The following is a 14,806-nucleotide window of genomic DNA, read 5'->3' as shown; positions in this document are numbered from 1 at the left end:
GGGGCCTCGGCGCGGGGAGGGAGGCAGGGAGGGAAGGACGGTCCGAAGGCAGAACCCCGAGCGGCTGAAGGGGATCACTGGAAGTGGCAACGAGAGGGCACAGGTCACCAGCCTGAAGGGACCATGCGGAGTGAGGTGGGTGAACACAGCGAGCAGGTGGAGAGAGTGGACGGGGGCAGGGCGGTGACCACCGGGCCGGAAGGTTCCCGCGGCGCCGGGAGGCTGAGTAAGAGAAGAAAATGCCCTTGGCTGTTGTCGTCTGTTTTTTACAATAACTGTAAGGTTTGCTTCTTAATAACAAACCTGCTCTCCGGGAAAAGTAAAGGAGGCAGTGAGTGAACTGCTCTTAGGAATCCAGCACAGGTTTAAAGTCTGAGCTGGCGCTGAAAATCTCAGCCTGTGGGTTTGAAGCTTCCACCTACAGAAACTCCGAGTCATCTCTGAAAGACAACCAGTGAGAACAAGGAAGCCAGGGCAAGCAGGGACCCCGCCGGGCCCTGCTGGCGAGGCAGCCAGGCGCGCGCCTCTGGGAGGGGGCGCCACACCTGCGGCCCCCCCACCAGCTGGGCCTCTGGCAGGAGGAGCGTCCGCGAAGGCAGGTGTGCCCGCACCTGTGGATGAGGGCGCCTGCCGCCCTCCCGAACTGGTCCATCTGGGTGGCCTCCTCCTCCGACAGGGTCTCCGGGTGCAGAGAGAAAGACGGAGGCCGGGGCAGCTCACACTTCTGCTTGTCCTCCCAGGACTTCAGGGTGCTCTCGAAGGCCTAGGGCGCAAAGTCAGGGTCACGCTCCTGACAACGAACACCGCCAGGGCACTAGCGGGAGAGCCGCTAGAAAGGGAGAGGATTGCCTTTCTACACCGGAGGGGAGGGAAAGGCCCCCCAAATCACAGCCCTGTTCACTTCATCTTTGTATCTAAAAAGAGTAATCAGTACATTCCTGGAACAAAACGTTAAAAGACCCCAGGTCTTCCCATAGAAGGGGCACAGGTGCACCCACAGCCGAGCCCCCAGACCTTCTCCTGGGCCTGCAGGCAGCCGTCTTACCCGGTCCCTGGTGAGTGTCTGTGCCCGGTTCTTGTGGATAATCCGAATGTAGCCCGGGGGCTGGATCCAGGCCTCTCCGTCCACCTGCACAGGTACGCCCTCATCCCCCAGGATGGAAATCTTCACCGTGCGACACTGAGCAAACACCAGAGCTGTTACTCGTGCACCAAGCTCAGCCAGGAGCCTTCAAGTGCTGTCTCAGCACCGTCCTGCCCTCCACAGCCCTGCGCAGGCCGGTGGACCCCGGGGCTGGCCCCACACCCATGACCACTGCGGTCAGAGCATCCCCGCCCCTGCCAGCCCCGCCCCGGCTCTGTGATCCCCGAGAGGGCCACCTGCCGCTCAGACACCTGCACCAGGCCCAACTGGGACATGGGACCACCAAGAGCTGCTGGGTCCCTAGGCAGCAGGGACATGGGGACACTCCCAGGACAGAGCAAACATCTAAAAAGTGCTCTTCTTTGCAACACAAAATACTGCCAAAATTAAAATCGCGAAATTCAAGCAGCCCATGGTGGGGACAGAGGGACTGGGGTTGAGGTCGGCTGAAAGCACCAGCCCCCACCTCTGTGCAGGAGAACAACGTCCTTCTCAAGCCCACAGCCCACCAGACCCTGCCCAGCCCGTCACCAGAAGCAGGTAACGAGGAACCCACCCTGTCTCCCCACCTGGTGGGCCTCAGCGCCCCCAGGGGAGGTGACACATGCTCAGGCCTCTGTTCCCAGACTCAGGCTGTGGCTTCTGAGCTGCATGCACAGGGGTTGAGGTCAGTCTGGGTCTCATCTACCCACCACCTCAGCAGAAGGGGGCAGGACACAGGTGATACCCACAGAGAGGCAGGTACTCAGGGCAGGCGCAAGTCAGCCGCACTTTTGAGAGTACCCTCTAACTGCTAAACGGAACAGCTGAGAACAGGATCTGGACCTGGAGGTGGCCAGGGCGGTCCTGGAAAAGCACCCCTTCTCCTGGGCTTTGGACACCACTCTCATTTATCTTGAGAGCGCGGTTCTGGGCCAGGCCCGCCTCTCCAAACGTGCGTGAGCCAGGGTGCCACCCGGGTCCCTCCCCCTTCCAGGACCACGGCCAGTACCTGGGCGATTCGGTGATGCTGCAGCTTAATGACACGAGAGACGGCCATCTGCATACTGCCAAACACTGCCACCACCTCCAGGATCTTATCATCGAATGACGGGGCCGCGAAGGTCTGCAAGGGCCAGTGCTGGAGCTGACCTCGGCTCCCGGCGTCCCCGAGCACCCCCAACCCCCTACATATCCTTCTCGTGCTCGGGCCACTGTGTTGGTAGAAGCCAGACAGGCCCGCAACAAGGAGCAGCTTCGGGATGACTGCGCCACTGAGGGGTCTCTCTCCCTCGGTTTCCTCATCTGTAAAGCGGGGCTAACACTTCTGCATTCCTCAAGAGGTCCTGGTGAGGGCTGAGTTAACACTCGGCGGCCTGCACGTGGTAAGCGTGCAGTCGGTGTTAACTATTGGTCCAGCTCTCACAGAAAGGACGCCAGGCCCCTGATCAAACCAGCTCCTGGCCCGGACAACCCCACGGAGTGCTGAGCTCTCCGCTCTGCCCGCAGCACAGCCTTGGAGAACCTCCTCCCCATACCCAGCCCGGCCCCCAGGACTCCACCTTCGCTGTGCCCTCTGCTGTGAACAGCTGCCCCCACCGCGCCCTCCCCAACACCCACCTGACCTGACCTGACCAATCGCAGGTCACCCTCAAGGCTCTGTATACATGTCCCCTCCTCCTAGAAGCCTTATCAGGCAGCCCCAAGTCAGGGCTGGGCCCGTATTCCATGCCCACACCTGTAACCACACCTGTCCTGCTCGGCCTCCTTTGGTGGGGGGGGGCGGTTCTCCACCCCTCATCACTGCCAACACAGGCGCGGGTTCCACCCGTCCCTCCGCCTCCCGATAGAGTGCCCCAGAGCCACAGCTCCTCCACGACTCCTGCAGGGGCCCCTCCTCTGGCTACCCCACCCTCGGGCTTAGGCCCAGACCACCCAGCACCCTGATACGTACATCGTCTTCCTTGGTGCCCCCCCAGAAGTTGGTCCCTCCGGCATAGCTGGGAATGTTGAGGACAGCAATTCCCTGGAGACTGGGGAGTGGGATGGGTCGTCCGTCACACTGGCAGCAGAAACGCAGCACAAGGAAGGAAGAGAGACGCAGCCATCAGCTGGTGCCTCCTCCCAGCCACTCGCCCAGGGCCGAGGCCACAGGTGCAGGAGGGGCCGGCAGGGGCCTCTGCTCACCTCCAGCAAGACCTTCTGCTCCAGGTTCTTGTAGGTCCTGTGCAGCAGCTCCCGGGTGCCGAGGACTCCGTACCACATCATGTTCTTGGTTCGACTCCTACGGGGGGAAAGAAAGGATGGGCCTCAGCTTTGTCCACACGGGGAACCATAGCCCTTGCTGCCGGCTGTCACAACGGTCTGCTCGGCAATGACTCCCAGCGGTGACGCCGTAAGAGGAGGAAGGACACGCTCTCGTCACGTGTCCATGCGGGACAGTGACAGAGATACATTACTGACTGACGGAACGTCTGCTAAAACAGACCACGCCCAGGAAGGCACCGTACCAGCCCTGGAGGCCTAGTGATTAAGGACTCGTCATCGTCACTTCTATGGCTCAGGTTCGATCCCAGGCCCTGGAACTTCCGAATACAGGAGGTAGGGCAAAACTAACAAACACACACAAACAAACCCTAAGACATTACAGAACCTCACAAAAAAAGCAGAAGTCACTATCTATATGAAATATGCTCCGCATAAAAGCCTAAGCAGGAGGTCCTGCTGTGGTGCAACGGGATCAGTGGTGTCCTGAGAGCACTGGGATGCAGGTTCAATCCCTGACCCGCCCCAGGGGGTTAAGGATCCAACGCTGCCAGAGGTGCGGCGTACGTCTCAACTGTAGCTCGGATCTGACCCCTGGCCGGGGACTCCGCATGCTGCAGAGTGGCCAAAGATGAAAAGAGGGAAAAAGAAGCACAAAGGAGAAAATGAGCCTCAAGATCCCATGTCTTTAAGCACCAGTGACAAGTGCTCCAGCGGACAGCCTTAGTCTTTCTGCGGGGCTGACTGCCAGCGACACCGCGGCGGCCACGCACTGGGCAGAGAGCGCCGCCCCGTGTCCTGAGCCTGGATGACCACGGGGGACATTCACTGAGTGAACCCCTTGGGCGGTAGCCCGAGCTCTACAGCGTACGTGGCGGTGGTCCTCAGGCAACACCTCTTTGCCAGGGTTCCCAATCGCTTCTCCAGGGCACATTTGAGGAAATGGGGTTTTCTAAGCAGACCCCAAAGAAATAAACTCAGGGAGGTTATACCAGGTTCCAAGGGCCTAACTCCCTGCTCCTCACCCATTAGCTCTGTTAACTGACACCATTTCATGCCTTTTAGCTGTGTCTGGACTAACGGGCATCTTCATAGGATTAGGGTCCCCCAGGTGCTGTGGCAGGAATGCCCTGAGGACCACTGCGCTGGCTCTGCCTCCAGGGCCCCAAAGCCCCGAGGTCTCTGAGTTCTTACGCTAGTTATGTCTTCTTGGAAAGATCTGACCACAGAGACGTGGGGGGACCACCAGGCAGCCCTCGGGTGTGAGTGGGACCCACTTCCTCAAGTGACAAGGCCTGGGCGGGGGCAGGATGCGGGCTCTAGCAAGGGACCCTCGTGCTGCGTCAGAGGCTGGTCTCTGCCCTAACTCCACGCAGCCTCCCCCCCACACCAGCTCTGGAAGGTCACGGCTCCAGGTGGACAGTAACTGCCCTCCTCCATTTCTTTTCTTTTTTTTGTCTTTTTTTTTTTGCCTTTTCTAGGGCTGCTCCCGCGGCATATGGAGGTTCCCAGGCTAGGGGTCTAATCGGAGCTGTAGTCGCCGGCCTGCACCACAGCCACAGCAACGTGGGATCCGAGCTGCATCTGCGACCTACACCACAGCTCACAGCAATGCCAGATCTTTAACCCACCGAGCAAGGCCAGGGATCAAACCCGCAACCTCATGGTTCCTAGTCGGATTCGTGAACCACTGCGCCACGACGGGAACTCCCCCTCCTCCATTTCTCTCCATCCTCTCCCCCCGCTGGGAGAATGAGCACACGGGGATTCAGCAGAGAACTCCAGCAGCCCCAGTGAAAGCCCTGTGGCCCCATGGCACCTGTGTCACGAGGCGTTGGCTCTGTGTCAGGGCTGTGCCCGCCCAAAGCCGCCCCAGAGGGAGACGCCGAAGAAGAGGACGGAGGACACGGGGCCGCACCCACCTGCACTTCTCTGGGTGCTCGTCACGCTTGTGGTTGAAGTCCAGGGAGATCTTCGCATCCAGGCCGATGCCGAAGTAATTGTTCATGACGCACTTCTCCGTGTAACACTCTCTGCAAGGGTGGGTTCGGATCAGCTGGAGCAAGCCTGCACACCCCGGCCTCCGAGCACTCCCTCCTGAGAGCAAAACTCAGGCTTTGTGGCTAAGAGCTCCGAGATGCCATCCACATTCCACGTGATCTACCGACTTACAATGCAGCGCTCAGTGATTTCTCACGTAGTCACAGAGTCACCTCATCACCCCAAAAAGAAAGCCCATACCCTTTAGCCATCGGCCCCAAGGCCTCCCCAGCCCTGGCAACCACTAGTCTACTTCCTGTCTCTGGATCTGCTGTTTCCTAGAAATGGAATCACACAACGTGTGGCCTTGGTGTCCAGGGCCCGCCCCTGCACACGTCTTCAGGGCTCATCTGCACTCCCCCAGCCCTATTAATGGTCCTACAGAGTCTGTGCCATGCAGGGGGCTCATCCACGCACCCCCAGCCCTGTTAATGGTCCTACAGCATCTATGCCACACAAGGGGCCCCTCCGCGCTCCCCCAGCCCTGTTAACGGTCCTACAGCGTCTGCGCCACGCAGGGATGCACCACATTTGTCCTCTGTTCCTCGGCAGATGGACACTGGGGTTGTTTCACTTTGTGGCCATGACTTGTGAACACTCACACACACGCTTCAGTGTGGACACGTCTTCCTTTCTCTTGTAAGGAGAGTGGAACTTCAGGGCCACATGGAAACTCTGGGTTTTGAGAAAGTGCCAGACTGTGAGGGGTTTTTTTGGCCACACCCACAGCATGTGGAAGTTCCCAGGCCAGGCATCAAACCCGCACCACAGTGGTGGCAATGCTGGATACTTAACCCGCTGAGCCACCAGGGAACTCCCAGACTGTCTTAAAAACGGCTGCACCACCTCACGTCCCACGAGCAACACCAAACCTGATGACATGTGTGGCACCTAAACTCACGAGCTCAAACCCCGATCTCGAAGCGTCCCTAGACCCAATCAAAGCAAAGTCTCTAAGTGTGAAAACATCCACCTAGGAGTTCCCGTCATGGCGCAGTGGTTAACGAATCCGACTAGGAACCATGAGGTGGCGGGTTCGGTCCCTGCCCTTGCTCAGTGGGTTAAGGATCCGGCGTTGCCGTGAGCTGTGGTGTAGGTCGCAGACGCGGCTCTGATCCCACGTTGCTGTGGCTCTGGCGTAGGCCGGTGGCTACAGCTCCGATTCAACCCCTAGCCTGGGAACCTCCATATGCCTCGGGAGCGGCCCAAGAAATAGCAACAACAACAACAACAAAAAAAGACAAAAAGACAAAAAAAAAAAAAAAAAAAGAAAAAGGAAACAATTCCAACAACAACAACAATAAAAGACAAAAGACAAAAAAAAAAAAAAAAAAAAAAAATCCACCTAGCCCCTGTCGCAGGCCCACTGCTGGTAACTCATTTCCTTCCAGCTCCTCCCCCCCAGCCAGTTGGCAGCCCTGCCATCCTCCCGCAGGAGCTGGACCCGTTACCACAGCCGGGGCGGGGGGGGCACACTTGGAGCTCTGTAAACCCTGGTGAAGGGGAGACCCCAAGCCCCCAGCAGCAAGAAGAGAGGGGCGTTCCCGATCTTCCCACGCAGTCTCACCTTGGTGCGTGACCTGGGAACATGGGTTGGGTCTGAGTCCTGCTACCTTTGAGGTTAACAGGTGTTTGCAGCCGGGTATGAGAAGCAAGGCCGACAGACACGTGTTTTTGTGACACACCTAATCCAAGTGCCCAACAGCTGAGCAAGAGCAAACTGCCTTCTGAGCTGAAGCCCACATGCTGACTGGCACCCAAACGTCCTAGCAGGAAAATGGCAGGGACCTGGGAAGAGGGGCAGGGGGACTAGGCACAGGGACAAGGAGGGGGAGGGGGACTAGACACAGGGACTGGTAGGGGACGGGGGACTAGCACAGGGACAGAGAGGGGGCGGGAGACCAGGCACAGGGACAGGGAAGAGGGGTGCCAGGCTCCAAGCCAAGGTGGAATGACCAGAACCCTGGGCCACAAGGGTTAGGGTTAGGTGCCCTGTGCCTGGCACCTCACGTGGGGGAGGCAGGGTAGATGGCAGCTGCGCCCCCAGGGGAAGAAGCAGCCTCTCCCTGAAGGAAGGGACCAACAGCCTCTGCTCACACATGCTCACAGCCCAGATCTCGAAACCTCCCTTGACCCAATCAGAGCAAAGTCTCCAAATGCGAAAATGTCACACTTAGACGTTTCTAAACACCTGCCAGGCACAGAACTGCAGCGGCCTCAGACGGCACACAGAGGAGCATCCAGTTCCGGGGCCCCATGGGCCCTGCTCTGGAGGGGCTCTGGCCGTGCGGAGGGAAACGGGAGGGTCAGGCCCCAGCGGGAGGAGCCCGGACGGCGACGGCCGGGGTGTCCACCCGGCCAGCACGGAGCAGGCGTGTGACCCGAGGCCCGTCTCCAGCCAGCAGGCTACCACTGAGCACACTCTCGGCTCTGCTTTCCCAGGCCCAGCGCCTCCGAACCCACATTTCTCACTTACTCTCCGCCACCCGCCACGCCTGACGCAATGGTGGCAACTTTAAACCAACCTCTACCCGTCACTAGCTGCCCAGAACTTGCCATCAGCTGGTGGAAAGGAAAATCCAGAAAGCCGGGCTTTCGAGATACCGTTTGCTCCCATGAAGGCCTCTACACACCAGCGCACAAGCCGCCTGAGCATCCCCACCACCTCGGACGCTGGGCAGAGGCCGCAGCTCGCAGCCGGACTCTAAGCCAGGACGGCGGCTCCGGGGTCAGCGGGGTCTGCAGGGGCGCGCGGCAGCAGACCCGCGAGAAAGAAGGCGGTCAAGAGCGCGGGGCCGGCAGGGACACGGGGGAGGAGGACGAGGACCACAGCCGTTCCCGCAGCCTCGGGACCGCGCAAACCGAGGGGCGCCAGGCCCGTGCAGCCAGGGACGCACCAGGACAGCCGCCCCCCGGTTCCAGACACCCCCGCACACACGCGGCGCCAGGCCGCACCACCTCCCGCTCCTGCTCATCGGCGCACACCCGCTGGAAACGGACGGCCCCGACGACTGCTGCCCAGTGTCTCTAGTTAATTCCGAACCAGTTTTCTAGGCGCCAGCATTCAGCTGGCAACATGCCCGCGTGGTTCACCCCATACTCACAAGTTTTCGGGTTCCGAGTTAAAGGGGTCCGCGTTAATTAACAAGCGACTGATGACTGAGCCTCCAGGCAAGGAAGCCGACAGCCCGGCCCGAACACCTGTGACGGGAGAGCGGGAGAGGGGACGCCCCATTAGGAGAGGGGACGCCCCATTAGGAGAGGCCGCCCTGTCTTTGAGGCTGAAGGAGGCAACTTCTTGAGAAGTTCATTACAATGTTTCTAAAATAATGTATACAAATGTCCAACCTTTGGCAACTAACAGTCTCAGGTCAAAAATCACTAACATAGGAGTTCCCGTCGTGGCACAGTGGAAACGAATTCAACTAGGAGCCATGAGGTTGCGGGTTCAATCCCTGGCTTCGCTCAGTGGGTTAAGGATCTGGCGTTGCCGTGAGCTGTGGTGTAGGTCGCAGACGCGGCTCTGATCCCGCGTTGCTGTGGCTGTGGTGTAGGCCGGCAGCAACAGCTCCGATTCGACCCCTAGCCTGGGAACCTCCATATGCCGCGGGTGCGGCCCTGAAGACAAAAAGACAAAAAAAGAAAAAAAATCACTATCATAAATCCATATTCCCAGAAGAAAAATAAACACTGGCTCATAGAAACCAACACCTATGAGACACATTAGAAAACAGCTCATTAAAGACGGTTCTCAGAGTTCCCACTGGGGCTCATGGGTTAAAGACCCCATGTAGTCTCTGTGAGGTTGCGGGTTCAATTCCTGGCCTCGCTCAGCGGGTTAAGAATCCAGCATTGCCACAAATGGCCACGTAGGTCATAGCTGTGGCTCAGATCCAGTGTTGCTGTGGCATAAGCGTTATGTGGCAGCTGCGACTCAGATTTGACCCCTGCCGCAGAAACTTCCATATGCCACAGGTGCAGCCATAAAAATATGTACACAGCTCTCGCTGAATTTAAGAAACTCCACCGAAATGATCTCTTACTACAATTAATCTTAGGATCCAGCTGTACAACTTTATAAGGATGAATTTATGAGAAAAAGCTAAACATCAAGGGACAGTCTAGGTGACCAGAACCCTCAAGATACTGCCACCAATTTTAAAAACTTAAATCATGAACAGTAAGGCTGGGATGGAGCCCTACTTTTGAACATTCTGCCAATCCATCCCTTCCAGTAACACCTTCGTGGCTGATTTTCTTTCTCTCTCTCTTTTTTTTTTTTTTTTTGTCTTTTTAGGGCTGCATCCGCGGCATTTGGAGGGTCCCAGGCTAGGGGTCCAACTGGAGCTACAGCTGCCAGCCTACCCCACAGCCACAGCCACGCCAGATCCAAGCCGCATCTGCGACCTACACCACAGCTCACGGCCACGCCGTCCTTAACCCACTGAGCAAGGGCAGGGATCAAACCTGCGTCCTCATGGATCCTAGTCGGATTCGTCTCCACTGAGATACAACAGGCACTCCGCACCTTTGCTGCTGACTAACCTCAACCATCTTAACCTCTTTTCCCAAACACCTGTGGAATTTTCTTTCTATTCAGTTGAGATTCACACAGAAACTGCCAAATCACTGACAGGAGCAGCGTGAGCTCTACCTGGCCCAGGAGGCCGCGGGAAGCTACCTGAAGCTGGCTCAGGGAGTCTGACCAGCACTCTCAACCCCCGGCACCATTCCTTCCTGCTGAAGACACGAGTTCTCACGGTGTGAGAGGGAAGAGGGCACAGGAGCTGCCAGACTTTATCCTGGGCAAACTGAAGGCAAGGCAAGGGGACCAGGCCCGACTCTCCTGGCAGCCAGCTATGCTCCCCCCGCAATCATGCTGGGATGACAGGGCGGCTCCCCATCTTGACCTGCTGGCCCTCCCTTTCCACTCGGCCAACTCCTATGTATCCATCAGCACCCAGCCTGGGCATCACCTCCTCAATGACATCTTCCTGGCATCCCAGGGCAGAGATTTGGGTGCCCTGTGCCCTTGGTAATAAGTAAGGGCCCTTCCCATGCTGATACACCTTGGAAACTCTGCCTCTCTCTCCTACGAACCTATAAACTCTTGGAGGACAGGGGACCCAGCCTTATCCACCCCTTAGACCCAGTGCCAGGCAGGGTCGGAGGGTAGCACCCTGCCTGCTCCCCTCCCCAAGACACACAGGCGCTCTGGAGGCTGACGCTCCTGGCCTGCAGTGGGGACACTCACTCGGGAACAGGATCTTCGTGTTCAGAGCTGGCAGGCCGTCCCGGTTTCCTGACTGTGGAGGAAGAGAGGCAGAACCGCCCAGGGACAAGCTTCCTTTGCTTATCAGTTTTTCGCATGGGGACTTGGACACTATAAAAATGGAAAGCCGAGTATCACTGAACCACTGGGCGCATCCATCAGAGGAATGAGCAGGTGGAGGGGCCGAGGGAGGTGGGGAGCAGTTACACCCACTGCTCAGCCGGAGGCAGAGTGTGCAGGACAAGGAGAGAGGCTCAGAGAGGGAGGAGGGAACGAGGTGGGGTGGGAGGGCCAGTGGGTTTGGACCCTCCCCAGAGAGACACGGGCCACCGAGGGGACTGAGGCTGCACTGGCAAGGCCAAGGAGGGGCAGAGGGGCCTGTGCTCGGGCAGGGGAGCTCTGACCAGGAAAGATGGTGGGAGACACGGAGGCAGCATCTCCCGGGCGTTGGTAAGCGCTGCAAGCGAGGGGACGGCACGGAGTCAGGGGTGGGGCGGGGGTTAAGCCTGTGCTGGGGGCTATTCCAGGGGGTCCGCCAGTAGGGCTGGGTGGTACATGAGGCATCTGGCTGACTATCACCAGGAGGCTCTGAGCCCTGGGTTAGGACCCCGGTGCTCAGGGAGGACACGGGGCCCCGGGTTAGGACCCCGGGCGCTCAGGGAGGACACGGGGCCCCGGGTTAGGACCCCGGGCGCTCAGGGAGGACACGGGGCCCCGGGTTAGGACCCCGGGCGCTCAGGGAGGACACGGGGCCCCGGGTTAGGACCCCGGGCGCTCAGGGAGGACACGGGGCCCCGGGTTAGGACCCCGGGCGCTCAGGGAGGACACGGGGCCCCGGGTTAGGACCCCGGGCGCTCAGGGAGGACACGGGGCCCCGGGTTAGGACCCCGGGCGCTCAGGGAGGACACGGGGCCCCGGGTTAGGACCCCGGGCGCTCAGGGAGGACACGGGGCCCCGGGTTAGGACCCCGGGCGCTCAGGGAGGACACGGGGCCCCGGGTTAGGACCCCGGGCGCTCAGGGAGGACACGGGGCCCCGGGTTAGGACCCCGGGCGTTCAGGGAGGACACGGTGGCCCTGAGTCCTGGGTGCAGGGAGGGCCTGAGGGACGCACAGCCCTCAGGAACAAGGCCCCTCCCTGCCAAGAATCCTGTCCGCCCTGCCAGGCAAACTGCACACATCAAGTGGCCTGTGAACAGGTCATGTGTTAGTGACTTTTTACACCTCCGGGAAGCCCAAGCAACCTGAGAAAGTACCCTAAAGCTGCCTGAGACAAAAAGGCCCTATGGCAGTGCCAGGGGTCCCCGGGCCGCTGTACCTCTGCGGAGGCTCCTGCCCTTGGCGGCGCCCTCGCCAAGGCTCGTTCTGTCGTCCGGCTTCAGGTCCTTCTTCTCCTCTGACTCCGACAGACCTAGGACGAACCCCTCCTGCTCCTGGGTCTGGGCGTTCTGCTCATCGACAGCTGTGCAAGGAAGGGTGTTTGCGGCTGAGTGAGTGGATGTCAACCCACGGACACAGCCAGGCTGACGGGGCTCCTGTTGCACACGGACCCCTTCTCATCACTGACTCCCTTGGACCCGCCTCAGTGGACGCTCTGACCCACCCGTGTCCCCTCCGGGCCTGGCACACCTCAGTGCAAGGGGCCACTGGCCTTCGTGCCAACAGGCTGGAGCAGGGGAGGGGAGAGACGGAGCAAGACGGTAGCCCAGAGGGGAGCCTGACGAGGGGCCGTGCCCACGCCAGCGTACAGGGGCGGTCACGACCCTCCTGTTCTCACTGCAAGAAGCAAGTGGATGTGCTCAGAGTGAATAGGGTCAGACGGGGGCAGGAAAGGTATCAGGCAGTTTCTAAGGGGGATGAGAGCGAGGACAGGAGAAAACTCGCTGGGAAGGGCCCTCAGGGCCGGGGTGGGGTTAGAGGCCATGAAGTTCCCAGGTCACTGCAGTTCTTACAGCGGTCTCCTCAAAGCTTAATAGACAGAGTCTAGAAAAAGGGAGCGACCCACCAGGAGAGTCTTTGACCTATGCAGGTGGGCCTCTCTCCCCAGGCTAAGGATGGTCACAGTGCAGCCTGGACCCTGGGCCGATGACCTGCCCAGGCCCCAGACACCCTCCGCCCCTGCAGCTGGCACCTGTCTTGGACGGCACCTGCTGCTCTCGCTTCTCCGACCCCCCCCCCACCGCAGCCCCCCCACCAGGACCGGGTTCCGACTCCTTCCATTGCATCGCCTTACGGCCCGTCCGCCATCTCCAGCCTGGGCCCCTCCCTCCTGGGCACACAGCCTTCTCTCTGCAGCTGTCCCCAGAGCACCTCAGCTCTCAGCACCAAGCCTCTTCTCAGCCCTGGCCCCTCCCCAAGGGACCCCCACATCTAACTGGACAAGGCCATGCTGCATAACCATGCCTGCGGGCTGCGCCCGCTATGGCACAGTGACCACAGCTGAGGGCCCTTCCAGGAAGTGGCCCCGACAATGCCCCCTGTGTGCCCGTGAGGTACCTTTCCACCAGCTGGGGGCGCCCCTCGGCTCTCTCGCCCACTCCGTGTCTCCATCGGGCACAGACCCAGAGGCAGGAGGCGCTGGCCTGAGTCAGGCCGTCCAGAGCGGCTCTGGCCTACACACTGGGTCCCTTTTGGTCTCTCGCCCCATTCCCATGTTTTTGCGGGGGGAAGTGGGAGGGCCCCGCACTGGCCTGAAGAAAGCAGTCCCCAGCTGCCACCCCGTCATCTAGGGACCAGCTACCTTTCTCCGTGTGCTCTATGATCTGACGAATGGCCTTCTTCAGGCTGTTGGCTCTCAGCATGAGCTGCTCCCGGGGCCGGAATATCTGCGGGCGGGCGGGGCACGCCGACGCCACGGTTCGGTCCCCAGTGGAGGTGGAGCTGGGGCCGCAGCCGCTGCCCGCCCCCTCCCCGTCTTCCGCCTCCTCTGCAATGGTGGGGGGCGGCGTGGGCAGGCAGGACGAGGCCTGGGATTCGTCGTCCAAGGTCTTGAGGAGGGAATCCAGCTTCTCCTTCAGGACGGAGCACTGGGCGGGGAACAGAGGAAGGAGTGGGGTGGGTGCTACTCTGCCCTGACCGCCCCCCACCAGGCGCCCGGGCCGCACCTTCCTAGCCATGACCTCCGACTCCTCCGAGCTCTCCGTGGTCTTCTCGTAGGCCTTCCCCACCCGAGCCACGAAGTCCTTCACAGTCTCGCAGAGCACTCTGAGGGAGGAAGCACAGAGAGAGGCTTCTGGACAGTCCTGGCGGGGAGCCAGGCATCCGCGGCGGGGGGCCCCTGGCGCCCCGGGCCACCGGGCACTCACTTGGCCGAGGAAATGACCACCGAGTGCTGGTCGGAGGTCAGGATCTTGGAGAGATGCGCCGCGACCGAGTCTTCATAGAAGAGGATCTGCTGCACCTGCAAGTACCCGACGGCAGCGGGACCGTCAGCCTCGTGCCCGCAAGTGCCAGGCCAGAGCCAGCAAACTGCACCCGGCCCTGCTGCCTGCCCCAGCTCACTCCACACGCATCTGAAAGATCGCAACAGCTTCATCGCGCTGTGGACAAGGGGATCCTGACAAAAGGAACGCGCAGATAAAACCACATACACTGCTCGTGCTGCTCTCAAGGCCTGTGCTGACTCGAACCTTGAATCGTGCCTCCTCCTCATGGCTCAGGTGACAGGCAGGGCCTCGGCTCAGGCCCCATTCACAGGGGAGCCCAGCTGGGAACTCGGCCCTGGCCATCTCCAGCCCTCGGCGTAAATCAGCCCCTTCACCACCCTTCCCTGCCTACAGGGCTGGCAGCTCTGACTAACCCTGCCCAATGAGCCCTCTCCTTAGGCCTTGGCTCAGCACCCGCAAACCTTATTACTAGCCAGAGAGCAAATACCCAGGCTTGGCGCACAGAGGCTCCTGCTCTTAAAATGCACAAACCCTTCTCCACTCGCAGGCAGGTCAGAGCAGGCCCGGGCAGATGTGGCCTGGGGGGGCCACGGTTTGCCAACTGCCACAATGGCCCCCTGTCCTTGACCTCCCTGACAGGAGGTGGCCCTCTAGCAGAGGCCCTCTGGGACAGCCAGCGTACCCAGTGGGAAAAGCACAGGTACATGCCCAGTGCTATGCCA

The 14,806-nt window shown here is 60.2% G+C and overlaps 1 protein-coding gene across 7 annotated transcripts in view; it reads right to left on the bottom strand.

The window, feature by feature from the left end:
* Nucleotides 1-14,806, bottom strand: part of DGKD (diacylglycerol kinase delta) — a 118,456-nt gene that overhangs the window by 12,996 nt on the left and 90,654 nt on the right. For all 7 annotated transcript variants that reach the window (XM_021075023.1, XM_021075026.1, XM_021075028.1 and 4 more), the window contains 12 exons: nucleotides 14,004-14,098; nucleotides 13,803-13,902; nucleotides 13,439-13,724; nucleotides 12,017-12,160; nucleotides 10,683-10,811; nucleotides 8,533-8,629; nucleotides 5,311-5,421; nucleotides 3,311-3,407; nucleotides 3,078-3,185; nucleotides 2,136-2,249; nucleotides 1,046-1,180; nucleotides 612-763 (listed from right to left, as the gene is read on the bottom strand). In XM_021075023.1, coding sequence (XP_020930682.1) covers nucleotides 612-763; nucleotides 1,046-1,180; nucleotides 2,136-2,249; nucleotides 3,078-3,185; nucleotides 3,311-3,407; nucleotides 5,311-5,421; nucleotides 8,533-8,629; nucleotides 10,683-10,811; nucleotides 12,017-12,160; nucleotides 13,439-13,724; nucleotides 13,803-13,902; nucleotides 14,004-14,098 — 1,568 coding nt within the window. The remainder of the gene's footprint in view (nucleotides 1-611; nucleotides 764-1,045; nucleotides 1,181-2,135; nucleotides 2,250-3,077; nucleotides 3,186-3,310; nucleotides 3,408-5,310; nucleotides 5,422-8,532; nucleotides 8,630-10,682; nucleotides 10,812-12,016; nucleotides 12,161-13,438; nucleotides 13,725-13,802; nucleotides 13,903-14,003; nucleotides 14,099-14,806) is intronic.

Source organism: Sus scrofa, chromosome 15 (assembly GCF_000003025.6).
Source record: "Sus scrofa isolate TJ Tabasco breed Duroc chromosome 15, Sscrofa11.1, whole genome shotgun sequence".
NCBI lineage: Eukaryota > Metazoa > Chordata > Mammalia > Artiodactyla > Suidae > Sus > Sus scrofa.
The sequence above is the reverse complement of the archived record's forward strand: the minus strand, read 5'-3'. Positions and strand labels throughout refer to the sequence as shown.